This window comes from Macaca nemestrina, chromosome 17 (assembly GCF_043159975.1).
Source record: "Macaca nemestrina isolate mMacNem1 chromosome 17, mMacNem.hap1, whole genome shotgun sequence".
In the NCBI taxonomy this organism is placed as follows: domain Eukaryota; kingdom Metazoa; phylum Chordata; class Mammalia; order Primates; family Cercopithecidae; genus Macaca; species Macaca nemestrina.
This window is the reverse complement of record NC_092141.1, coordinates 34,821,351-34,848,682: the sequence shown is the minus strand read 5'-3', so window position 1 is coordinate 34,848,682 and position 27,332 is coordinate 34,821,351. Positions and strand designations below refer to the sequence as shown.

Sequence of the window (27,332 nt, the reverse complement as noted above, 5' to 3'; positions counted from 1 at the left end):
TCTCCTGAGCTCAGGAATTCAAGACTAGCTTGGCTAACATGGTGAAACCCCGTCTCTACTAAAAATACAAAAATCAGCCAGGCATGGTGGCACACGCCTGTAATCCCAACTCCTTGGGAGGCTGAGGCAAGAGGATCACTTGAGGCCGGGCGCGGTGGCTCAAGCCTGTAATCCCAGCACTTTGGGAGGCCGAGACGGGCGGATCACGAGGTCAGGAGATCGAGACCATCCTGGCTAACACGGTGAAGCCCCCGTCTCTACTAAAAAATACAAAAAAAAAAAAAAACTAGCCGGCGAGGTGGCGGGCGCCTGTAGTCCCAGCTACACGGGAGGCTGAGGCAGGAGAATGGCGTGAACCCGGGAGGTGGAACTTGCAGCGAGCTGAGATCCAGCCACTGCACTCCAGCCTGGGCCACAGAGCAAGACTCCATCTCAAAAAAAAAAAAAAAAAAAAAAAGATCGCTTGAGCCTAGGAGGCGGAGGTTGCAGGTTGCAGGGAGGTGAGATCATGCCACTGCACTCCAGCCTGGGCAACTGCGCCAGACCATGTTTCAAAAAAATTAGATTAAAAAAAAAAGTTTAAAAAGGCTGGGTGGGGTGGTTCATGACTGTACTCCCAAACACTTTCGGAGGCTGAGATGGGAGGATCACTGGAGCCTAGGAATTCAATACCAGCCTGGGCAATATGGCAAGAGATTGTCTTTATAAAAAATTAGCCAGGTGTGGTGGCACATATCCGTAGTCGCAGCTACTCAGGAGGCTGAGGCAGGAGGATTGCTTGAGCCTAGGAGTTCAAGGCTGCAGTGAGCCATGATAGCACCACTGCACTCCTGCCTGGGTGATAAAGCAAGACCCTGTCTCAAAAAAAAAAAAAAAAAAAAAAAAAAAAATTAATGTATTTTATTTAACCCAATATTCCTAAAATATTTCAACATATAAACAGTATTTAAAAAATACATTCCTTTTTTTTTTTTTTTTTTTGACAGTGTCTTGCTTTGTCGCCCAGGCTGGAGTGCAGTGGGATGATCATAGCTCATAGCAGCCTTGAACTAGGTTCAAGCGATCCTCCCAAGCTGGGATTATAGGTGTGTGCCACCACCCCTGGTTTACAAAAAATATTTTTTTTTGAGATGGAGTGTAGCTCTGTCACCCAGGATGGAGTGTAGTGGTGCCATCTCAGTTCACTGCAACCTCCGCCTCCCAGGTTCAAGTGATTCTCCCTGCCTCAGCCTCCCGAGTAGCTGGGATTACAGGCGTGTGCCACCACACCAGGCTTATTTTTGTATTTTTCGTAGAAATGGGGTTTCGCTGTGTTGGGCAGGCTGGTCTCCAACTCCTGACCTCAGGTGAACCGCCTGCCTTGGCCTCCCAAAGTGTGGGATTATAGGCGTGAGCCACCGCACCCGGTCTAAATTTTTTTTTTTTTTTTTTGTAGACATAGGTCTCACTATATTGCTTAAGCAGGTCTCGAACTCCTGGGTTTAAAGGATCCCCCTGCCTCTGCCTCCTCCGTGCGGGGATTACAGGCAGGAGCCATGGCACTTGGTGCTATTTTGCATTCTTTTTTTCATACGAAGTGTTTGAAATCCAGTTTGTACAGTGTTTTACATTTATAGCACATTCCCACTGGGACTAGTCACATTTGAGGTGCTCAAAAGCCACTATGGCTAGGGCTAATGTATTGGACAACACAGTGCTAGGGAGCCCGTCCTGAGGACGCTGCAGTTTATAACATCATAGTTCCTACTCTTTGGACTGCTGCTTTCCCCCAATGTATTAAGACTTGCAGAGTGTAAATAGGGCGCCGTGAGTGTGCAAAGGAACACACCTTCGCAAACGGCTCACTCTGAATACTTACTTTTCGGCTGTCCTACCTTCAATAGGCTTCCCGTGCACAAGCAGAAGGCAGGAGCTGGAAGGGCGGGGAGGAAGGGCGGCTCTGCCATTTAACTATCTGTGCGATGCTGAGCAAATTACACACGGTCTCACTGACTCAGCTCCTTCCTGTTTCAAATGGGTATGATAGTATTTCTCACTACGTAGGTCCCTATGCGGATTAAATGAGCTACTACACGCCATTCGGCACAGCGCCAGGCACACACTCAATGTTCAATACATGTAGGCGGTAAGCCCAGTAAACTGGTAGCCGGCCTGAGCAAGTCCCAGGAAAAGCCCAGAAACTCTGGAGACATTACAGCCCAGGTCAAGAACCACGGCCCAGGCCGTCCTGTACGCGGGCCCACCAAGCCTAGGGAAGCAGCTTGTCACCGCTTCGGCTTCTAGACTCCCTGGCCGGCTCTTTCCCGTCAAGGCTGCGGCTGGAGGGGCCTGAGGGAGACCTAGGGAGCGGCTTCCTCTTTCCATCCACGGAGACAACTTGGATGTGAACACCATGAATGTGAGGAGGTCCACTGGAATCAGGAGGGATAGACTCCTGGACTCCCCAGCTACCTGCGGGGTCCTTCCCGGTGTGAGGACACAAGACCTGTCCTGGGCCGGGCCCGCATCCAGCCCTACAGTCGGTGTCTGCGGTGAGGGCTCCGTCAGCGGAAAGCGCGTGACAACCCACGGGCTGGCAGGACCGGGGGCGTGGTCAACGCGGGACCCGCCCCCCGTCCCCGGGCCCCAGCGCCGAGCGGACGCGCCCGCCTGAAGCAGCCAATTGGGAAGCGCAGAGCAGGTTCAAACACAGACGGCGGGTGAACATGGCGTCCTCGACTTGGTTTGAGACGTGATCGGCCTGCCTTCTGGCTGAAGATGTGGCGGGTGAAAAAACTGAGCCTTAGCCTGTCGCCTTCGCCCCAGACGGTGAGCGGGAGAGCTCCGGCGGAGAGAGCTGGGCCGGGCTGCTGGCGCGGGGGCACCGGCCGTGTCGACTGTCCTGGAAAGTTGGGTCGAGCCCGGGGTTGGGTGCTTGTGGAGTCTTTGTTCGCCTTGCCGCTCCTGCGCGACTAGAATGCGAGCCTACTCTTCTAATCGCCTCTTGGGCTTCTTAGGGAGGGAGGAAGGGCGGGCTAGCAGAGCCCAGGCTTCCTCACACTAGCCCTCTTTCTTGATTTCTTTCTCAGGGAAAACCAGCTATGAGAACTCCTCTCCGCGAACTTATCCTGCAGCCCGGTGCCCTCACCAACTCTGGAAAAAGGCCCCCCGCTTGCTCCTCGCTGACCCCATCACTGTGCAAGCTGGGGCTGCAGGTGAGATTCGCCTGGACAGCTTCTCGACTGGGCTGTTTGCCCAGGGTGAGAGCTCAGGGGAACAGAGGGTCAGGGCTAGAATAATTAATAACGATAATGAAGTCTTCTACGTCACTGACATCCATTTACAGCTATTCAGGCCAACAGAGAGGTGCCCTAGGGTGGTTAAAGGAAATCTACTGAGAACCTGAATCTCTGTTTAGCTGTTAGTTTTTATTACCTCCTCCTCCTCCTCCCTTCGACCTTTATCAAACTACTTAGAAATCCTGCCACTCTGATTAGTGCTCTTCCTCCAACATGGGGTCACTTATGGAAAGGTCAGTCAGCTGTAAGATTGAAGCAATATCCATTCACTCTAGGAGGTAGTCAGAACTCTCCTGGGATCAAGTTACACCACTGGAAGGCAGGGTACTTGGATCACCTTAGTTTAAACTAGCCCCTTGCAGAATTGCCCTCACTGATTTGTACTTTTGTTAAACGTCTTGAGAGATGTAGCCATGTAGAAACTGCATTTCAGTTGCTGTCAAAACTTGTCAAGGAAGAAGCTTGACTCCTGTATAAGATTCCTCAAAGAAAGGCTTTGGGACTAACTGCCTGGAAAAATTGTCTTCCTGAAGAAATTGCTATCCTTTTCTTTCTGATAATGAGAACTATGCAGTTTACCATATTTTCCCTCTTGCTCTGCCTTCTAGAAAGCTCAAGGCCAAACTGGGTCATCACATACAGCTACTGTTACTCGCAAAATAGGAAGTTTTGCTTCCTCTTTTTTGACCATGACTTTGTTATTTCATTAATCATATCTATTCATTTTCATGCATATGAATTATTTTTGGAAGGAGATGGGATATCAGTAAAATTGGTTTGAGGAGGAAAGAGTGTATAAAGACAGATGACATCCTGAGTAACAGTAGGATGATAGCAGTCTTTCTTGAAAGAGTTGCAAAATACCTACTGTCCAATAGAACTTTCTGGGATGAGGGAAATATTTGATAATCTGTGCTGTCCAGCATGGTAACTACTAGTCACATGGTTACCGAGCACTTAAAATGTGGCTGAGGTGACTGAAGAATTGAATTTTTTTGTTTTTGAGATGGGAGTCTTGCTCTGTCACCCAGGCTGGAGTGCAGTGGAGTGATCTTGGCTCACTGCAATCTCTGCCTCCAGGGCTCAAGGGATTCTCCTGCCTCAGGCTCCTGAGTAACTGGGATTACAGGTGCATGCCACCACACCCAGGTAATTTTTTGTATTTTTAGTAGAGATAGGGTTTCACAATGTTGGCCACGCTGGTCTCAAACTCCTGACCTCAAGTGGTCTGCCTGCCTCGGCCTTCCAAAGTGCTGGGATTACAGGTGTGAGCCGCTGCGCCTGGCCTGAAGAATTGAATTTTTAATTAAATTAAATTAAAATTTTTTTTTTTTTTTTTGAGATGGAGTTTCGCTCTTGTTGCCCAGGTTGGAGTGCAATGGTGTGATCTCGGCTCACTGCAACCTCTGCCTCCCGGGTTCAAGCAATTCTCCTGTCTCAGCCTCCGGCATGTGCCACCACGCCCAGCTAATTTTTGTATTTTCAGTAAAGATGGGGTTTCTCCACGTTGATCGGGCTGGTCTCGAACTCATGACCTCAGGTGATCTGCCCGCCTTCGCCTCCCAAAGAGCTGGGATTATAGGCGTGAGCCACTGCGCCTGGCCTGAATTTTTAATTTAAATAGCTACGTGTGACAGGTAGCTATCATATTAGACAGTACAGCTTAAGGTGGAAAATAAATAAGTACTAGGTAGAAATTGAGCTCTATAGAGCTTATAGAATTTATTATGATTATTAATTAATTTATTTATTTTGAGATGCAGTTTCGCTCTTGTTCCGTAGGCTAGAGTGCAATGGCATGATCTTGGCTCACTGCATCCTCTGCCTCCTCGGTTCAAGCGATTCTCCTGCCTCAGCCTCCCTAGTAGCTGAGATTACAGGCATGTGCCACCACGCCTGGCTAATTTTCGCATTTTTAGTAGAGATGGGGTTTCGCCATATTGGCCAGGCTGGTCTCGAATTCCTGACCTCAGGTGATCCACCTGCCTCAGCCTCCCAAAGTGTTGGGATTACAGGCGGGAGCCACAGCGCCTGGCCTGAGCTTATAGAATTTAACCATGATTATTTAATCACAATAGCAGAATACTAGATTGAAATTGAATTCTCCTTCCCTCTTAACTACTGGGCGTACTACCTCCAGATGTAGTCAGCTACTCGATGAAAAGGGTTTTTCCCCAACAAAATAGCCATTATTTTTGTTTTGTAAAAAAAATTTTTTTTTGAGAGTCTCACTCTGTCACCCAGGCTGGAGTACACAGTGGCACAATCTTGGCTCACTGCAACCTCTGCCTCCCTGGTTCAAGCAATTTTCCTCCCTCAGCCTCCCAAGTAGCTGGGATTACAGGTGTATGCCACCATGCCTGGCAAATTTTTTTTTTTTTTGAGACAGAGTCTCACTCTGTCACCCAGGCTGGAGTGCAGTGGTGCCATCCAGGCTCACTGCAACCTCTGCCTCCCAGGTTCATGCAATTCTCTTGCCTCAGCCTCCTGAGTAGCTGGGATTACAGGCATGTGTCATTAAGCCCAGGTAATTTTTGTATTTTTAGTAGAGACAGGGTTTCACCAGGTTGGTCAGGCTGGTCTCGAACTCCTGACGTCGTGATCTGCCCACCTCAGCCTCCCAAAGTGCTGGGATTATGGGCATGAGCCACGGTGCCCGGCCTAATTTTTTTTTTTTCTTTTTTTTTTTTTTTTTTGAGAGAGGGTCTCACTCCTTCATCCAGGCCGGAGTGCAGTGGCATGATCTCAACTCACTGCAACCTCCGCCTCCCGGGTTCAAGCAGTTCTCCTGCTTCAGCCTCCCCAGTAGCTGGGATTACAGGCGCATGCCACCATGCCTGGTTAATTTTTTGTATTTTTAGTAGAGGTGAGGTTTCATCATGTTGGCCAGGCTGGTCTCAAACTCTTGACCTCAAGTGATCCGCCCACCGTGGCCTCCTAAAGTGCTGGGATTATAGGTGTGGGCCACTGCTCCTGGCCTGTTTGTAAATTTTTGATTATTAATAGATTTTAATTGTTTGAAGCATTTGAATATATAAATGTATAAGGAAGAAATATTTCTGTTATCTTAGATAACTGTCATATTTGACAATTCTTTCATGCATCTCTTTATGTGTGTCTATTTTGTATATATGCACACACACACACTCATGTTTATATTGTCTTTTTGTTTTTTTGAGAAGGAGTCTCACTGTGTCGCCCAGATTGGAGCGCAGTGGTACGATCCTGGCTCACGACAACCTCTGCTTCCCAGGTTCAAGCGATTCTCCTGCCTCAGCCTCCCGAGTAGCTGGGACTACAGGCGCCCGCCACCATGCCCGGCTGGTTTTTGTATTTTGAGTAGAAATGGGGTTTCACCATATTGGCCCAGCTGGACTCGAACTCCTGACCTTGTGATCCGACCGCCTCATCCTCCCAAAGTGCTGGGATTACAGGTGTGAGCCACTGCGCCCTGTTTTTTTTTTTTTTTTTTTTTGAGACAAGGTCTTGCTTTGTTACCCAGGCGACAGTGCAGTGGTGTGATCTTGACTCACTGCAACCTTGAACTCCTGAGCTCTAGCAATCCTCCCACCTCAGCCTCCTGAATAGCTCGGACTATAGGTGTGAGCCACCATACCTTTTAATAATTTCAAAATTAAAGTAAGATACATGAAATTACAATAAAACATAACAGCATAACAAATTACTATAAAGTACACATCCATGTAACTAATACCCAGGTCAGTAAGTAGGACAGTGCCAGAATATCAGAAGCCCTTTTTAACCTAACTTTGGTTTTGTTTTATCCACTGATATAAATGAGAAATTTCATGTTTGATTATTTTTTGTTTTTTGTTTTTTGTTTTTTGAGACAGGCTCTTGCTCTGTCGCCCAGGCTGGAGTGCAGTGGCGCAATCTTGGCTCACTGCAAGCTCCGCCTCCTGGGTTCACACCAGTCTCCTGTCTCAGCCTTCCAAGTGTCTGGGACTACAGGTGCCCGCCACCACGGCCGGCTAATTTTTTGCATTTTTAGTAGAGACGGGGTTTCATCGTGTTAGCCAGGATGGTCTCGATCTCCTGACCTCATGATCCACCCACCTCGGCCTCCCAAAGTGCTGGGATTACAAGCATAAGCAACTGCGCCTGGCCTGTTTGATTTTTTTTTTTTTTTTTTTTTTTTTTTTTTGAGACGGAGTCTCACGCTGTTGCCCAGGCTGGAGTGCAGTGGCGCGATCTCGGCTCACTGCAAGCTCCGCCTCTCGGGTTCCCGCCATTCTCCTGCCTCAGCCTCCTGAGTAGCTGGGACTACAGGCGCCCGCCACCGCGCCCGGCTAATTTTTTGTATTTTTAGTAGAGACGGGGTTTCACTGTGGTCTCGATCTCCTGACCTTGTGATCCGCCCACCTCGGCCTCCCAAAGTGCTGGGATTACAGGCTTGAGCCACCGCGCCCGGCCGATTATTTTTTTAATAAATAATTGGACTTTCTATCTAAAGCTTCCAAAATAGTTTTATCTTCGTTGTAGCACAGAAATTTTATAATTATGTGTCTAGCTTGTATCTTTTCTAGTCAGTCCTGCTTAGAAACTGGTGGGCCGTTTTAATGTGCAAACTCAGGTCTTTTATTGGGGCAATTTTCTTCTAATATTTGTTAATCAGTGCCTTATGTATATATGTTCTCTTCTGGAATTTCTTTTATTTAACTGTTAGGTTTCCTGGGTTTATCTTCTAATTCTTTTAGCTTTTCCTTCAGATTTACATTTCTTTATATTTTTATCTTTGCTTTAAGATATTTCATCCACTTGTCCAGGCCAGTAATTCTAGTTTCAACTCTGATAATTTACTCTTTCAATTCATTTTACTGACATTTTTTATTTAAAATAATATTTATTATTTCTAAAAAGTCTTTTTTTGTGTATTTATGTTGTAGTTAAAGCTTAAGTACTCATGTTTTTTGTTGTTCAGATTATCATCTGTGTCTTCCGGCAGCTCTGTTTTGTTAGGGTCTACCTTTTCTTTTATTTATTTATTTACTTATTTTTTGAGACAGGTTTTTGCTCTGTCACCAAGGCTGGAGTGCAGTGGCGCAATCTTGGCTCACTGCAACCTCTGTCCCCTGAGCTCAAATGATCCTCCCACCTCAGCCTCCTGAGTAGCTGGGACTACAGGCACGCATCAGCACCACCACACCCAGCTAATGTTTGTATTTTTAGTAGAGATGAGGTTTGAACTCAAGCGATTCACCTACTTGTGGCCTCCCAAATGCTGGGATTACAGGCATGAGCCACTGTACCTGGCCTAAGGTCTGCCTTTACTAACTATCTTAGTGTTTATCCTTTCTCTGGCTATACCAGATCCACTTAAGATCATTCATATTTTCTTTTGTTGTTCATTGAGTCTCAGGTCCAGCAATCGTGCAGTTGGTAGAAGGTGCACTTGTCTTTCTCCCTGTGACCCAGCAGTAGGGAGGTTGTCAGTCCCTTGTCAGGGCATCAGGAGGAAGTCTCTCTGCTCTTTAGTCTCCTGTGCTACAAAGTCTAGGTCTCTTCAAATCCCAAGGGCCAAGTTGGTTCAGCCCCTGTGTTCAGGATGCCCTTAGCTCTGTGGACTATACGACTAGGTCACTGGCACAGGTTAGTGTTGCCCTTTCTCCCTGGACTTCATGGATCTCTGTGGTCCATGTGCTTTCTAACTCTGGTTCCCAAATTCTCATCTGTTTCAAGAGGGAGAAGATCTTTTTTTTTTTTTTTTTTTCTTTTGAGATGGAGTCTCAAAGAAGTCTCTCTTGCCCAAGCTGTAGTGCAATGGTGCAAACTCGGCTCACTGTAACCTCTGCCTCCTGGGTTTAAGCAATTCTCCTGCCTCAGCCTCCCGAGTAGCTGGGATTACAGGCATGCGCCACCACGCCCAGCTAATTTTGTATTTTTAGTAGAGATGGGGGTTTCACCAGGTTGGTCAGTTGGTCTCAAACTCCTGACCTCAGGTGATCTGCCCGCCTTGGCCTCCCAAAGTGCTGGGATTACAGTCGTTAGCTACTGCGCCCAGCCAAGAGGGAGAAGATCTTGTACCAACTCTAGATTCTGACAGAGCTTGAGCCTTCACTCACACCCTATGAACTCCTCCCACCTGTTCATCTACAAGTGCGTTAAGATTTCGGAATGGAAAGGAGTGGGGTCATGTTCAAGTTGCCATCTGCCCATGATACGGATCTATATTCTCAGCCGTTTTTTTTTTTTTGAGACGGAGTTTCGCTCTTGCTGCCCAGGCTGGAGTGCAATGGCACGATCTTGGCTCACTGCAACCTCTACCTCCCGGGTTCAAGCGATTCTCCTGCCTCAGCCTCCTGAGTAGCTGGGATTACAGGTTCCCGCCACCACACCTGGCTAATTCTTGTATTTTTAGTAGAGACAAGGTTTCACCATGTTGGCCAGGCTGGTCTCGAACTCCTAACCTCAGGTGATCCACCCGCCTCGGCCTCCCAAAGTGCTAGGATTACAGGCGTGAGCCACCACGCCCGGCTGTCAGCCTGTTTATAATGTAGGCTGGTTCACTTGGAAGGACCCAAAATGGCTTAGCAGCTTTTCTTTCCCTACTATTGGGTCTCTATATGAGCAACCAAGATTAGCCTAGTTCTTACCTAAGCAGAGGTAGTAAGAATTCTTTTCTTTTTTGAGTTTAGACACTATCTTGCACTCGTAATTGTATGTTGGGAACCGAATTGACCGCCTTAGACAACTACTTTTGTTTCCTTTGGCAGGAAGGCAGCAACAACTCATCTCCAGTGGATTTTGTAAATGCCAAGAGGACAGACTTCCCTTCAGAACATTTCAGTCATTCCTCAAAGTGGCTGGAAGCCTGTCAGCATGAATCAGATGAGCAGCCTCTAGATCCAGTTCCCCAAACTAGCTCTACTCCTAAAACGTCTGAGGAAGCAGTAGACCCACTGGACAACTATGTGGTTAAAACCATCGTCCTTATACCATCTCCACTGGGGCAGCAGCAAGACATGACATTTGAGGCCCATTTAGATACCATGGCAGAGACAAACAGCATATCTTTAAATGAACCTTTGAGAACAGGAGATCTGGTGAGAGAGGAGGTGGCACCCTGCATGGAAGACAAGTTTTCAGAAGTTGTTGCTGCTGTATCTGAGAAAGTTATCTTTCAGGAATCTCCGTCCCATCTCTTAGAGTCTCCACCAAATCCCTCTTCTGAACAACTAAATTGCTCCAAGGAAAGCCTGAGGGACAGTAGGACTGAGGCTGTGCCTGAGGACTTAGTAGTACCTTCTGAAAGTAACGCCTTCTTGCCTTCCTCTTTTCTCTGGCTTTCCCCTTCAACTGCCTTGGCAGCAGATTTCCCTGTCAATCATGTGGACCCAGAGGAGGAAATTGTAGAGCATGGAGCTATGGAGGAAAGAGAAATGAGCTTTCCTACACACCCTAAGGAGTCTGAATCAGAAGATCAAGCACTTGTCTCAAATGTGGAAGATATTCTGTCCACATGCCTGACACCAAATCTAGTAGAAATGGAATCCCAAGCAGCTCCAGGCCCAGCAGTAGAAGATGTTGGTAGGATTCTTGGCTCTGATACAGAGTCTTGGATGTCCCCACTGGCCTGGCTGGAAAAAGGTGTAAATACCTCTGTCATGCTGGAAAATCTCCGCCAAAGCTTATCCATTCCCTCGATGCTTCGGGATGCTGCAGTTGGCACTACCCCTTTCTCTACTTGCTTGGTGGGGACTTGGTTTACTCCCTCAGCACCACAGGAAAAGAGTACAAACACATCCCAGGCAGGCCTGGTTGGCACCAAGGACAGTACTTCTGAGACAGAGCGGCTCCTGTGTGGGTAAGTGCCCCTATGTTCTTGCGCCTCGTGAGTTCCATTATCCTGGACCTTCCCCTCCCATCCCTTCCCCTCCCTTTCTTTTTGTCATGTTCTTCTGTTTCTGCTGCAGCCGGCCTCCAGATCTGACTGCCTTGTCTCGACATGACTTGGAAGATAACCTGCTGAGCTCTCTTGTCATTCTGGAGGTTCTCTCCCGCCAGCTTCGGGACTGGAAGAGCCAGCTGGCTGTCCCTCACCCAGAAACCCAGGACAGTAGCACACAGACTGACACATCTCACAGTGGGGTAAGAAGATTCCTTTCAAAGCTTGAAGGATCCCAGTGGGCTCTCTTCCTTGGAATTTAAGCTGAGAAGCTGCCAGAGGGCAAAGGGGACTCCTATCACAAGCTTATACTTAGAACATTTGTAAAAGCTGAGAATCTGGGCAGGCACGGTGGCTGATGCCTATAATCCCACTGCTTTGGGAGGCCAAGGTGGGAGGACTGCTTGAGGCCAGGCATTTGAAACCAGCTTGGGCAACATAGCAAGATCCCATCCCTACAAAAGATTTTTTAAAAATCAGCTGGATATGGTTTTGCATGCCTCACTACTCAGGAGGCTGAGGCAGGAGGATCATTTGAGCCCAGGAAGTTAAGGCTGCAGTGAGCTATGATCATGCCACTGCCCTTCAGCCTGGGCAAGACAGTGAGACCCTGTCTCTTAAACAAAAAAGCTGAGGATCTGAAAAATCCCCTTAAAGCTATGGGTAGTCACTATACTCCTGGGGTACATCAAAACTTTCCAAAGTAGTGCAAGCAAGGAAAGTTTTAAAGGAATTGGTTTTTAGAACATCATCTTCCACATGTATTCTTTTTCTTCATTTTTTGCATTGGTAGACTATATTTAATATTTTAAGGAAAATTGTGAATAAGCCTAAAACATTTTTAAAAATAATTTTTATTTTTTGTGGTTACAGAGTAGGTAAATATATTCATGGGGTCCATGAGATGTTTTGATACAGGCATGTGATGGGCAATAATCACATCATGGAAAATGTGGTATCTGTATCTGTCCCTTCAAGCATTTATCCTTTGTGTTACAAGCAATCCAATTATACTCTTAGTTGTTTTTTTTTTTTTTGAGACGGAGTCTCACTCTGTCACCCAGGCTGGAGTGCAATGGTGTGGTCTCGGCTCACTGCAGCCTCCTCCTCCTGGGTTCAAGCGATTCTCCTGCCTCAGCCTCCTGAGTAGCTGGGAATACAGGGGCATGCCACCACACCCTGCTAATTTTTGTATTTTTAGTAGAGACAGGTTTTCACTGTGTTGGCCAGGCTGGTCTCGATTTCCTGACCTTGTGATCCACCTGCCTCAGCCTCCCAAAGTGCTGGGATTACAGGCATGAGCAACTGCGCCCAGCCTGTTTTTTTTTTTTTTTTGAGACAGAGTTTTGCCGTTGTTGCCCAGGCTGGAGTGCAGTGGTGCGATCTCGGCTCACTGCAACCTCCGCCTACCAGGTTCAAGTGATTCTCCTGCCTCAGCCTCCTGAGTAGCTGGGAGTACAGGCATGTGCCACCACACCCAGCTAATTTTGTATTTTTAGTAGAGATGGGGTTTCTCCATGTTGGTCAGGCTGGTCTCGAACTCCTGACCTCAAATTATCCACCCGCCTCGGCCTCCCAAAATACTGGGATTACAGGCATGAGCCACCACGCCTGGCCTATTTTAGTTATTTTTAAATATACAAATTACTATTGACTGTAGTCCTCCTGTTGTGCTATCAAATATTAGACCTTATTTATTCTCATTATCCACATGTATTCTTCACTGTTTTTCTTTCCTACTTCTCCGTTCTCAAATGCCTGATTGCCTATGCCCACTTTACTAAAGAAGAACATACTTTCTTTTCTTTTCTTTCTTTTGAGACAGAGTCTTGCTGTCACCCAGGCTGGAGTGCAGTGGTGTGATCTTGGGTCACTACAACTTCTGCCTTCTGGGATCAAGCCATCTTCCCACCTCAGCTTCCCAAAGTGCTGGGATTATAGGCATGAGTTATTGTGCTCAGCCTCCCTTCTTCTGTTTCTACTTATTCCTATTGTTGTTTTTCTATGTGTTTTTTTGTTTTTTTTGTTTTTTGTTTTTGAGACGGAGTCTTGCTCTGTCGCCCAGGCTGGAGTGCAGTGGCGTGATCTTGGCTCATTGCAAGCTCCGCTTCCCGAGTTCCCACCATTCTCCTGCCTCAGCCTCCTGAGTAGCTGGGACTATAGGCGCCTGCCACCGTGCCCAGCTAATTTTTTGTATTTTTAGTAGAGATGGGGTTTCACCGTGTTAGCCAGGATGGTCTTGATCTCCTGACCTCGTGATCTGCCTACCTCAGCCTCCCAAAGTGCTGGGATTACAGGTGTGAGCCACCGCGCCTGGCCCCTATTGTTTATGTGAAGAAGATTTCTCAGTGTTTACATCTATAAGAATGGAAAGGAGTCAGCTGGCATGGTGGCTCACACCTGTAATCCCAGTACTTTGGGAGAGTGAGGTGGGAGGATCACTTGAGCTCAGGAGTTCAAGACCACCCTGGGAAATATGGTGAAACCTCATATCTACAAAAAAATACACAAATTAGCTGGGTGCGGTGGTTTGTGTCTGTAGTCCCAGCTACTCGGAAGGCTGAGGTGGAGGATCACTTGAGGCCGGGAGTTGAAGGCTGCAGTGAACTGAGATCTTGCCACTGCACTCCAGCCTGGGCGACAGAGCCAGACCCTGCCTCAAAAAACAGAGTCATGAATTGTTGCTGAACCATTTCTTATTGCTAGAATTATAGTAATCCACAGATATATGAACTAATAAGGGGAAGGAAGCTCCATCAATTTCATTAATAGGTGATTTCCAATTAAATTTTGCTGAGCATGTTTATTTTATTAGAAATTATTACAGTGACTACTATACAACTGATTAAAAGATTTCTCTATCCAAAAGAAAGCTTTTTCACTTTTTCTTCTAGTCAAAGGAGTTGAAAGGAAATTTTAATTTAAATTTAGATGAACTTTTGTTGTTATTGCAGAGATGATGGTTAATAACAAATTTTATTTTTATTTTTTGAGATAGAGTCTCGGTCTGTCACCCAGGCTAGAGTACCATGTTGTGATCAGGGCTCACTAAAGCCTCAGCTTCCTTGGCTCAGGTGATCCTCCCACCTCAGCCTTCTGAGTAGCTAGGACTGTAGGTGTATGCCACCACACCTAGCTAATTTTTTTGTATTTTTAGTAGAGATGGGGTTTTGCTATGTTGGCCAGGCTGTTCGCAAACCCCTGGGCTCAAGTGATCTGCCAGCCTTTGCTCCCAAAGCACTAGGATTACAGGTGTGAGCCACTGTGCCCAGCTATAACAGACTTTAAAGCATACAAATATATTACATTAGGATGAAATTGTGAGAAAAATAAATGTTCAAAGAGAAAAAGCAATGACATAATAAAATTTCTGACTGCTAAGAAGAGCTTTTTCTTGTATTTTTAAAAGATAGCAACTAGGTATCATATCATTTTGGTGTATGTGGTATTTATGCCACTGGATATATTTAAGAGTAATCTAATAATTTTATTTTAGGCTGGGTGTGGTGGCTCACACCTGTAATCCCAGCACTTTGGGAGGCCGAGGTGGATGGATCACCTGAGGTCAGGAGTTCGAGACCAGCCTGGTCAACATGGCGAAACCCCGTCTCTACTAAAAATACAAAAATTGGCCAGGCGCAGTGGCTCACGCCTGTAATCCCAGCACTTTGGGAGGCCGAGGCTGGTGGATCACGAGGTCAGAAGATTGAGACCATCCTGGCTAACACTGAAACCCCGTCTCTACTAAAAATACAAAAAAATTAGCCGGGTGTGGTGGCAGGCACCTGTAGTCGCAGCTGCTCCAGAGGCTGAGACAGGAGAATGGTGTGAACCCAGGGGCAGAGCTTGCAGTAAGCCGAGATCGCACCATTGCACTCCAGCCTGGGTGACAGAGTGAGACTCCGTCTCAAAAAAAAAAAAAAACAACCAAAAATTAGCCGAGTGTGGTGGCAGGTGCCTGTAATTCCAGCTATTCGGGAGGCTGAGGCATGAGAATCCCTTGAACCCGGGAGGCGGAGGTTGCCACGAGCCGAGATTGCACCACTGCACTCCAGCCGGGGGGATAGAGTAAGACTCCGTCTCAAAAAAAAAAAAAAATTATTATTATTATTATTATTATTTTATTTATTTATTTTTTGAGACGGAGTCTCGCTCTGTCACCCAGGCTGGAGTGCAGTGGCTGGATCTCAGCTCACTGCAAGCTCCGCCTCCCGGGTTTACGCCATTCTCCTGCCTCAGCCTCCCGAGTAGCTGGGACTACAGGCGCCCGCCACCGCGCCCGGCTAGTTTTTTGTATTTTTTAGTAGAGACTGGGTTTCACCGTTTTAGCCAGGATGGTCTCGATCTCCTGACCTCATGATCCGCCCGTCTCGGCCTCCCAAAGTGCTGGAATTACAGGCTTGAGCCACCGCCCCCGGCCTATTATTATTTTTTGAGACGGAATCTCGCTCTGTCGCCCAGGCTGGAGTGCAGTGGCGCGATCTTGGCTCACTGCAAGCTCTGCCTCCCGGGTTCCCACCATTCTCCTGCCTCAGCCTCCCAAGTAGCTGGGACAACAGGCACCCACCACCACGCCCGGCTAATTTTTTTGTATTTTTAGTAGAGACAGGGTTTCACCATGTTAGCCAGGATGGTCTCGATCTCCTGACCTCCTGATCCGCCCGCCTTGGCCTCCCAAAGTGCTGGGATTACAGGCGTGAGCCACCGCGCCCGGCCCAAACAATTATTTTAAATTGTCAATATTGGTAATATGCTGGACGTTAAAGTCTTTGTAACAATTTAAACTTAAGGGTACTTAGTTTTTGCAGGAAATATGAGAGGAAAGTAGCTAAAAGACCACTGTTGGCCCAATGTGGTGGCTCACGCTTGTAATCCCAGCACTTTGGGAGGCTGAGGCTGGCAGATCACTTGAGGCCAAGAGTTTGAGACCAGCCTGGCTAACATAGTGAAACCCCATCTCTATTAAAAATACAAAAGTTAGCTAGGTATGGTAGTGCACTCCTGTAATCCCAGCTACTTGGGTGGCTGAGGCATGAGAATCCCTTGAACCCAGGAGGTGGAGGTTGCAGTGAGCTGAGATCGCACCAGTGTACTCCAGCCTGGGCAACAGGCTGTCTCAAACAACAACAACAATAACAACAATGTTCTAGAGGACTCTGTTACAACACAGGCCTAGGAAGGAAGGGAATGGTGTCAGGTGAAGGAATTGATAGCACTTCACCATTGTGGCTGTTGAGATAATAGGTGGCTGCTGCTAAGAAGAGATGGTCCCCAAATGTGCAAAGACCTCCTTTGAGTTGAAATATCCTCAAAGTAGTGACTTTACCATTTGCCAAAAATCCTGGAAATCGTAAGCTCCGTGTTCCTCCAGCTGCTCAATTTCTCTCCTGTTTTCTTATATCTTTGTATCCTTTCCTCTGGTTCTTGACCTTGTTTCCCATCCCTGAATCTGCCTTGCATCCTCTTCCCCTGAAGCTTGCCAGGTCCCTTTGTAGGCCACTGAAGCAGAACCAAAGAGGGGAAATGACATACCTTTAGCCATTCTCCATCACCATGCCATGTCCTTGCTGCCTGGCTGCCTCCTTCACATTAATCTCATCACCTGCCTGACTGTCCAGCTGAGCACTATGTGAGCCCTATCCAAGCTCATGTGCTACTCTGTGCCTTACTGCACGATGCAGCAGTGAATGATAACTGCTTTGCTGGGGAAGGGAGCCATGAACTCCAAGAAATCAGCACTGCTGCTCCAGTAGTAATTTTTTCCCCAGATGATGGCTGCCTTGCCTCAGTAATGAAGACTCCCACTTTTCTCTTAGAACTTATCTTCCAGGGTTCTACTGCCTTTGAGATCATACTTACTTACTCTATGCATACTATGAGTTTTATCTATTTGACCCAGGATAATGAGCAGACAATTAAGGAAGTAAAAATGATGAATAAATACCTAAGAAGGTTAGCATTATTGGCATTAAAAAATGCAAATTGAACAGTGAGATGCCATTTTCTTGTGACTCAATAGCAAATAATAAAATAGGTAAAGCTGGTAAGCATACTCTGTTTATCTGTAGGATATAAATTGGTTTATCCTTTTTTTTTCTTTCCTTTTTTTTTTTTTTTTTGAGAGAGGGTCTCACTCTTACCCATACTGGAGTGCAGTGGCATGAACATGGCTCACTGCAGCCTCTACCTCCTGGGCTCAAGGGATCCTCCCACCTCAATCCAGCTGAGTAGCTGGGAATACAGGCACGTGCCACCATGCCTGCCTGGCTAATGAAAAAAAAATTTTTTTTTTTTTAAAGAGATGGGGTTTCACTATGTTGCCCAGGCTGGTCTTGAACTCCTGGACCTAAGTGATCCTCCTGCCTCAGCCTCTGAAGGTGCTGGGATTACAGGCATGAGTCACTGTGCCTGACTAAACAAAGAAATTTTTTACCTACCTGTGGATTTTTCTTTCTGACTTGGCTTCACTGAATTGAATTGTGAACTTTGCTCCTACTTTTAATAGGAAAGGTGGCTGGGTGTGGGAGGAGCACTTTGGAAGTCCGAGGCAGAAGGAGTGTCTGAGGCCAGGAGTTTGAGACCAGCCTGGGCAACATAGCAAGACCTCATCTCTACAGAAAATAAAAAATAAATAAAATAGGAAAGGCTCCTATAACTCACTGGGTGGGAGGAAGAATGAGGTGCTGGCAGTACATGTTGCCTACTCAAAAGGAACAACTTGGCTGGTCATGGTGACTCACCCCTGTAATCCCAGCACTTTGACCACCAGCCTGGCCAACATGGTGAAACCTCGACTCTACTAAAACTACATATTAGCTGGGTGTGATAGTGCATGCCTGTAATCCCAGCTACTTGGGAGGCTGAGGCATGAGAACTGCTTGAACCTGGGAGATGGAGGTTGCAGTGAGTTGAGATTGTGCCACTGCACTCCAGTCTGGATGACAGAGCAAGACTCTGTCTCAAAAACAAACAAAACAAGGAACAACTCTGTTTTTCTGGCTAGATAACTAATAAACTTCAGCATCTTAAGGAGAGCCATGAGATGGGACAGGCCCTACAGCAGGCCAGAAATGTCATGGTAAGTGTTGATTGACCTTACACCACCACTGGGTCTCCTGTGAAGATCAAGAATGGAGAATCTTGGGTGGTTAGTAGATGGTGATACTAAGCTGTGGTGGTGAAGGAAGGTTTCCAAACCTTTGTAAAGTACATCTCCTTATGGGGAGCTTGGAATTTGGGGTTAGTGGTTTTCCTCCCCAGTGCCCCTGTTGCCTGTTTAGTGACTATTTGATCTCACCTACCCATTTTTTTCTCTACAGCAATCATGGCTGCTTGTCTCTAAAGAGCTGATATCCTTGCTTCACTTATCCCTGTTGCATTTAGAAGAAGATAAAACTACTGTGAGTCAGGAGGTAAGCAGCATGAAGATGGAGGTAGAGGCCTGTGGTGGGACTAAAAGTCATAAAGAAGAACCAGACACATCAATTGATTCTTATTGTATAGTCTCGGCATACAGAAATCTTGGTCTCTTGCTGTTTTGATTTACTGAAGAAATTGAGGGCAAAGCTCCAGAGCCTCAAAGCAGAAAGGGAGGAGGCAAGGCACAGAGAGGAAATGGCTCTCAGAGGCAAGGATGTGGTAAGGTGCCAGGCATTTGTTCTTGTATGTGGGAGGTTTCCACCTCAGGGTTCCTGTAGGAACACAAATGCACTTTAGACACAGATGGGTGGCCTAAGAACTGCCTGCCCTGGGGAGTAAAGAACTGATCTATTGAGGTGTCAGATGGTTACAGCTTTTTGTGCTGGCTCCCCTGTTGCCCACTGTGTCCTTGCAACCTCTTCCCTCAATAGGCAGAGACAGTGCTGGAGGCTTTCTGTGCACATGCCAGCCAGCGCATCAGCCAGCTGGAACAGGACCTAGCATCCATGCAGGAATTCAGAGGCCTTCTGAAGGACACCCAGACCCAACTGGTAATTTAAGGGCATTTTCTTTCCTGGGGTCTGTGCTGACAGACTGGGAGGGTGGACCTGTATCCAAAGGGAAGGGGCTCCCTCCTAGGCAATCTTTCTTTTGTAGGTAGGGCTTCATACCGAGCAAGAAGAGCTGGTTCAGCAGACAGTGAGTCTTACTTCTACCTTGCGACAAGACTGGAGGTCCATGCAACTGGATGTGAGTATTTGGGGCCATCATAATTAATTCCTTACTCACATCAAGTCCTGTTAGGAGCTTTGCCTCAAGTGTGCTCTACTGACCTGCTTGCTTCCTCTGGTAGTATACAACATGGACAGCTTTGCTGAGTCGGTCTCGACAACTCACAGAGAAACTCACAGTCAAGAGCCGGCAGGCCCTGCAGGAACGTGATGCAGCAATTGAGGAAAAGCAGGAGGTACAGACCAGGAGTGGGGACTGCTTAGGCTTGGTTTCCTTTCTAATGTGTGATATCATTAGCCTCTTACCCTGGATCTGTTTTCTTTTCACCCTGTGGGTTTGGAGGCCAGCCAGGTCCCTTAGCTGTAAGATGGCCTTAAGCCCAGTTTTTTCCTTTGCCCTTCAGCATCTTTACTTTAGCAACTTTTCTCCTGTCTCTACTTTTTCCTGAGGATCAACCTTATTTTCTGCAATGTTGATGCCCAGGAGCAAGGTAGTTTTCTGTCTTGTTCAGAAAGAGAAGCTGGACCAAGTCCTGGGATTATTGATTCAGGAGAAACTACAGGAGGAAAACCATCTTTTCTTCCTAGGTTTCCAGGGAGCTGGAACAAGTTTCTGCCCAGTTAGAGGAGTGCAAAGGCCAAATAGAACAACTGGAGTTGGAAAACAGTCGTCTAGCAACAGGTGTTTGTGTGTGTGTGTGTGTATGCACGCATGTAAGCAGTTGAGCCCTGTTAAGGCTTGGAGTGTGGCACTAGAGCAAGGAAGTACTCAGGAGCACTTTCTTTGGAGCAGAGGTTTGGGCAGTTTCTGGCCTGGTAACTGCATAGTGTCATTAGGATACTTTTGTTCTAGATCTCCGGGCTCAGTTGCAGATTCTGGCCAACTTGGACAACCAGCTAAAAGAGCTACAGAGTCAGCATGCCCATTGTGCCCAGGACCTGGCTGTGAAGGATGAGTTACTCTCCCAACTTATCCAGAGCAATGAGGAGCAGGCTGCTCAGTGAGTTCCTAACAGGGTATTGTGGCAGTAGGCATCCAGGAATTAGGACCAAATGGGATCTAATATATGGTCTCTGACAGATGGCAAAAGGAAGAGATGGCACTAAAACACATGCAGGCAGAACTGCAGCAGCAACAAGCTGTCCTGGCCAAAGAGGTGCGGGACCTGAAAGAGACCTTGGAGGTAAGGAATATGGCTTGGGCTAAGGGAGCTGGTAAACCTCAAGAGTGTGATTCTTGCCTGATAATGTTGAGGTAAGGTTTGAGACCATGAACTAGAAAAAGCCTCTGTCCCTAGGGCACTAAAATTCTCCCTCCCTGTCTTGCTGCTTCTCTTGTCTTCCCAGTTTGCAGACCAGGAGAATCAGGTTGCTCACCTGGAACTGGGTCAGGTTGAGTGTCAACTGAAAACCACACTGGAAGTGCTCCGGGAGCGCAGCTTGCAGTGTGAGAACCTCAAGGACACTGTAGAGAACCTAACGTAAGTTGTCTAACTCTCTGTACTTCCCCCCAAGTGCTTATTTTTTTTTGTCAGGAACACTTCTAGAAGCCAAAATCTCCAAGAAGAGAACTGTGAGTGTTGAGCCTCTCGTTTCTCTCCTTTAATGCAGCTCTGTGGGGATTTGGGAGAGGCGTTCAGAGAAGGTAATTTGGTCTTTGGTCATCTTCCTTGTTCCTTATTTCAGGGCTAAACTGGCCAGCACCATAGTAGATAACCAGGAGCAAGACCTGGAGAAAACACGGCAGTACTCTCAAAAGCTAGGGGTGCTGACTGAGCAACTACAGAGGCTGACTCTCTTCCTACAGACAAAACTAAAGGAGAAGGTAGGATCCCGGGGTTCCTTCTCTTCTCTTCCAATTGTATCTTTATTTTACAGAATAGTCTTCGTAAAACATTACTCTTTTTCTAACTGTGACCTTATATGACTTTCAGTTACCTACAGGACCTCATTAGCCTGTTGCTTAAACCTTTTTTCCCCTGTCTTCTACCTCCCTATTATGAACACTTTGCCCCAGCTAGACTGCCTGTATGCTACACATATGTCCCCATTTTTATCTCCAGAACCCAGACTCTAGCTGTTCCCACATTCATTCTCTTCTTTCTTCAAACTGGAAATGCCAATTCTATTAAAATCCTCCCTTCCAACCTGGGCAACATGGTGAAAACCATCTCTACAAAAAATACAGAAATTAGCCCAGGTGTAGTGTTGTGCACCTGTAGTCCCAGCTATCCAGGAGGCTGAGGTGGGAGGATCACCTGAGCCTGGGAAGTTGAGGCTTGCAGTGAGCCATGATCATACCTGGTTAATTTTTTGTATCACTGCACTCCAAACTGGGTGAGAGTGAAACCCTTTCCCCCCAAAAAAAGAAATCTTCCCTGGTTCACCTTCTTTGAAATGTTCCCAAATCAAATCATGTGGACCTGGCGATCTTTTCTTGTGCCATATTTCTCATGAACTTACTCTCCTTTTGTATTTGCATTAATTTTCCTTGGATACCTGGTCTCTTCAATCAGACTATGTTTCAAGAAAGCAGAAATACAGCCTTCTTTGGCCTCCCCGCAGTGTGCACTAAACAATAAGTGGTTGATATCATTTAGAATACACAGGTAATTAGCTTATTCAGCAGAATATTCAGCTTATTCAGACACAACAAATATCCTAAAATCTGGCAATTGCTTATGACCTGATCCTCTTTCCCAACTGGGTGCCGAGCACAGGAAATGCCAACAAATCTACAGTTTAGCATGGAAGACAACCAGATGTAAACTTGTCATTTTGACTTATGATCATGGTAGAGGTCTGCATGGACCACTGTGAGAGATAGAGAGGGGAGGACCACTTCAACCTTCTAGAATTAGGATCCCTTCTCAAAGCAGCTGACCTTGGGTACAGTCTTGAGATTTAGAAGTTTGTGGGGTAGGGGTGGGTATTTAGGAAGGCCCACTAGGCAGAGGGAATGGTGTATGAAAGTTTCATCTGATGACATATGAGAGTCATATGTAGAAAGTCATGCGCATTGTACATGATGTGTTCTTTTTTGTAGTGTCTACCTTATAAAACCTGGGTTAGGTGCTGGGACTAGAGGATGAACAAGGCAAGATGCCGCTCATATGGAATGCAGCAAGTCTGAGGAATGGGAAGCAGCTCTTCATGGCTGCAGTGTGAGAGCTACGTGGGGCAAGGCAGGAGACAACACTGGAGAAGTAGCCAGAAGGCAGATTTTGAAGGCTTGAAATAATGGCAGTTTTATAGGCGGTAGAAAGGAAAGGATGGAGTGAATGGATTCAATAGATATTTAGGAAGCAGACGCAGTAGAACCTGGTGACCAATTTGATGTAAGAGGCAGAAGAGTGAATGATGATCCTTAGATTGCTAGGAAAGAGGGCCCAGTGGGTTAGCTGTGTTAGTGTGTGGAGACGGGTTAGTGACACCTCCGGATCATCTCCATGCTCAGGGAGCACTTCACCTATGTGTCGGGAGGAATAGCAATAGGAAGCACTTCATTTCCCCACAACTCAGACACCCAGACGGGAGGGCAGAGGACCAAGGCTGAAAGGAGTGGAGAGCCTGAGAGAGAGATGAGACTGAGGGGAGGTAATGGTGACGCAGGCTAACCAGTTGGTGGGAGAGACCTAGACCCGGGGGGCAGAGAAGGCGGGAGAACTGGAGAGAGGACCTAGCCTAGGAGGAGAGGGAGCAGGCTGAGCAGGAAATGCTCTGGGTAGGAGATGCAGACTCCAAGGAAATATCCAAAAGAAGAGGAGGATTTGGGATTGGAAAAGCTGAGGTTCAGGTGGGAGAGCTGAGGAGGGATAGAACAGGAAAGGTTGAGCCATGGGGTTTCAAGTATGCGGAAAGGAGCGAAGATGTTAGGAAAGGGTCGAAAGGGCACATCCTGGAGTCCCAGGTAGCAGGACGAGGATGGCAGGGGAAGAGCCAAGGAGACAAAGCAGAGATGCTGAGCGGCTCCTGCCTTGCCTGGCCTTACCTGTGCACAGCCAGTTAGCTGCTGCAGCCACAAGCACAGCTCCTCCAGAACTGAGGCCAACAAGCTTTTCCTATAAATGACCATATAATAAGTACTTTTGGCTTTTTGGGCCATATCGTCTCTGTCTCAACTACTCAACTCTGCCTTTGTAGTTCAAGAGCAGCCATAGATGATATGTAAATTAATGGGTCTGGCTGCGTTCCAGTAAAACTTTATTTACAAAAATAGTTGGCAGGCTAGATTTGACCTGTAGGCCACAATTTGCTAGTGTTCCCTCTCCCTGCTCTAGAATAGTAAATACAGGAGTAGGAAAAGACTTTTGATAGGGTGGCACAGGGAAAATGGTGAACTCAGCTTCATACAGATTTGACTGTGGAACCTTCTGGTAGATTCTTCACAGGCAGTTAGCCTTTTGAGTCTGCAGACTGGGAAAAAATCCAGTTGAGAGAGGGATGGAAGTCATTCATGTGGAAAGGAAGTTTGAAGTAGATGTTTTTGTGGCGCTCCCAAGGCAAGGCCACAAAATGAATTAGAGTAAATTTAGGGCCAAGGACTGAACCCAGAGGATCCAACAGTTAAGGAAGGACCTGTGGATAGAGAAGAAATAACCAGAAAGGTGTGAGGCCTGCCTTTAAAGGAGAGAGACTCATGTCCTGCAAGCTAAGAAAAGAAAGTTTCTAAAAGAACAATGTGGTCATCAATATCAAATAGGTCAGGTAAAACAAGAGCTTCAATGTATGCATTGCATTTGAAAGTAAGGCTGCCATTGGTGAACCAAATGACAAGAATTTAGGCGGAATGACAAGGGAGAAGCCTGAGTGTAGTGGGCTGGGGAGTTAATAGATGGTGAGAACTATAAACAAGAAGTATAAGCCGGGCGCGGTGGCTCACGCCTGTAATTCCAGCACTTTGGGAGGCCGAGGCGGGCGGATCACGAGGTCAGGAGATCGAGACCATCCTAGCTAACACAGTGAAACCCCATCTCTACTAAAAATACAAAAATTAGCTGGGCGTGGTGGCGGGCGCCTGTAGTCCCAGCTACTCAGGAGGCTGAGGCAGGAGAATGGTGTGAACCCAGGAGGCGGCAGAGCTTGTAGTGAGCAGGTATGGCGCCACTGCACTCCAGCCTGGGCCGCAAAGCAAAACTACGTCTCAAAAAAGAAAAAGAAGTATAGGCTCCTTCTTTTCTTTTTTCTTTTCTTTCTTTCGCAGTAGCTAAAAGGGGATTTAAGGTAAGAAGAAGGGTTTTGTTTAGGTTTTTTTTAAAAACACTGCTGTTTTTGTGGGAGAGGCTGAAGAATATAAACATGTTCAGGGAAAGGCACTAATGGAGAAGTTGAAGATAGATAATTGAGATAATAGGTGGAACAGCATTTTGGAGGAGATGGCTGGGAGTTACCTGGAAGCCCAGGAGTTCACTAGACCTGAACAGCAGCTATTTTTTCTTCTTTGCCCTTAGACTGAACAAGAGACCCTTCTGCTGAGTACAGCCTGTGCTCCCACCCAGGAACACCCTCTGCCTAATGACAGCACCTTCCTGGGAAGCATCTTGATAACAGTGGCAGATGAAGGTTAAAGGCCCTGGGATTTGAGGGTGGGAAATTTGTAACCCTGCTCCCGATATCTTCAGCTGTTGAAGATGTCCACCAGCGGGCTTGTCTGTCTTACCCTGGCTTCCATTATGATAGACCCCTCCCTGGATGACCAGAGGGGCCTTCTCCCATTATTGGTTTTTCTCTTAGAGCCAGATTCAACTCCTGTGCCCTTGCTTGGAAGTGACAAGAGTGCTTTCACCCGAGTAGCATCAATGGTTTCCCTTCAGCCTGCAGGTTAGGAGGGGCTCCAGGGATCCTGCCTCATTTCTAGAAAATCTGGTGGTGATGAGTAAAGACAAAAGCAGTGAGAAGTGCTTTGCTCTAAAAACCTCAATTCTACTTGGGCTCATTTTATTTCTGCCTTCTGGGATCTGTAATGTTCCAGACATTCAAATCCTGTGGGTGGGGAACACGGATAAGAGTTGTGGAAATGATGGCTATACACTCCTCCTTCCTTCCATGGCTGGAAGGCTAGACCTCTATCTGGGACTTTCTCTTTCAGAGACCCCAGGTATGGAGGAGAGCTTGGCAGAAATGAGTATTATGACTATTGAGCTTCAGAGTCTTTGTTCCCTGCTACAAGAGTCTAAAGAAGAAGCCATCAGGACTCTGCAGCGAAAAATGTGAGTGGGATGCAGTTTTGGTGACAGAGGGACAGTGAGACAGCCTCTTATACCAAGGGTTGAACTGGCCCCTGAGAGGACAAGAATGTTGCTGAATTCTTCCTTTCTTCAGTTGTGAGCTGCAGGCTAGGCTACAAGCCCAGGAAGAACAGCATCAGGAAGCCCAGAAAGCAAAGGAAGCAGACATAGAGAAGCTGAACCAGGCCTTGTGCTTGCGCTACAAGGTGAAGGAGGGACCTAGAAGTGGGGCAATGAAGAACTGGGGCAGCTCTACTGGCCCACTGGGAGCTATTATCTCTCCAGGAATCTGGGTGGTGGGGATTTTCCAACCACTGCCCTAGTTTTGCCCTTCCTGGGGTCAGACATTTCACATTTCAGCTATGGGCTGACCTATCTTCCCAGGCAGACCCAGGAGAGAAGTCAGGAACTCTAGCAGAACTCTCCCAACACTGAAATGTGCCTTGCCTGGCTTGGCCCTGGAGGAAGAATTGGAGTGATATCAATTGGTCTCGTGGGCTGAGCATGGGTCAGGCACTCTCTCCTATCTCCTGGCAACGGCTGTGAAGAGACCAGCTCTCCGTGTGTCTTCTCACCTTCCTTTCCCTCACAGAATGAAAAGGAGCTCCAGGAAGTGATACAGCAGCAGAATGAGAAGATCCTAGAACAGATAGACAAGAGTGGCGAGCTCATAGTATGTTCACCATCATGCCCAGGCCTTTGCTTTCTGTGTTACTGGTCAGCCAGGATCCCAAATATGAGAAATGGTTTACTTTTGTTCACCACACGTTGTCTATCCTTATGTCCTATTGGACACCTCTCCATTCTTATTCCCAGAGCCTTAGAGAGGAGGTGACCCACCTTACCCGCTCACTTCGGCGTGCGGAGACAGAGACCAAAGTGCTCCAGGAGGCCCTGGAAGGCCAGCTGGACTCCAACTGCCAGCCTGTGGCCACCAATTGGATCCAGGAGAAAGTGTGGCTCTCTCAGGAGGTGACTCAGAGTTAACAGAGGAGCTGGACAGCAGGTGGGGACCCCAGGCTGTACCCCTGTTGATCTGGACATATTTCTAGGTGGACAAACTGAGAGTGATGTTCCTGGAGATGAAAAATGAGAAGGAAAAACTCATGATCAAGTTCCAGAGCCATGTAAGAATGTCCATGCCATTCCAGGGCCATTTCCTACCATCATTAGCAAATGCCCTGCCATGTTTCCCCTGTCCTACCAAGCTTGCTCTTTTATGCATAGGACTTATAAAATCTGTTTGCTTTCTAGAGAAATATCCTAGAGGAGAACCTTCGGCGCTCTGACAAGGAGTTAGAAAAACTAGATGACATTGTTCAGCATATTTATAAGGTACAGGCAGGAGGGAGGTGATATAACTAATGTACCTGGTACAAGGCCTGGCCCCAGGAGGTACTAATGAGCACATCTCTCGTTCCCAGCCTTTACTGAGAGCTGGGCCTGAATCACTATTGCAGGCTTCTCTGTGGTGTCTGTTTTCTCCCCTCTAATTCAGCGGCTGCCTCCTGGGGCTGGGAGCCCTGGGCCTTAGGCCTGTGGTCCTGAGCTGCTTTTTCTGCCTCTCTTCCCAGACCCTGCTCTCTATTCCAGAGGTGGTGAGGGGATGCAAAGAGCTACAGGGATTGCTGGAATTTCTGAGCTAAGAAACTGAAGGCCAGAATCTGCTTCACCCCTTTTTACCTGCAATACCCCTTTACCCTAATACCAAGACCAACTGGCATAGAGCCAACTGAGATAAATGCTATTTAAATAAAGTGTATTTAATGTA

At 47.1% G+C, this 27,332-nt stretch overlaps 1 protein-coding gene across 1 annotated transcript; it reads left to right on the top strand.

The window, feature by feature from the left end:
- Positions 1-2,629: 2,629 nt before the first annotated feature.
- On the top strand, positions 2,630-27,332 carry LOC105476263 (sperm associated antigen 5). Its single transcript, XM_011732041.3, has 24 exons — positions 2,630-2,808; positions 3,069-3,194; positions 10,013-11,103; positions 11,213-11,387; positions 18,188-18,262; positions 18,504-18,596; positions 18,688-18,822; positions 19,035-19,154; positions 19,261-19,353; positions 19,457-19,570; positions 19,923-20,016; positions 20,188-20,335; positions 20,416-20,518; positions 20,682-20,815; positions 21,021-21,159; positions 24,785-24,896; positions 25,068-25,154; positions 25,423-25,543; positions 25,656-25,767; positions 26,154-26,234; positions 26,378-26,533; positions 26,614-26,688; positions 26,816-26,896; positions 27,136-27,332. The coding sequence occupies exons 1-24, from the start codon at positions 2,758-2,760 to the stop codon at positions 27,205-27,207; spliced, it is 3,588 nt and encodes a 1,195-aa protein (XP_011730343.2). The 5' UTR covers positions 2,630-2,757; the 3' UTR covers positions 27,208-27,332.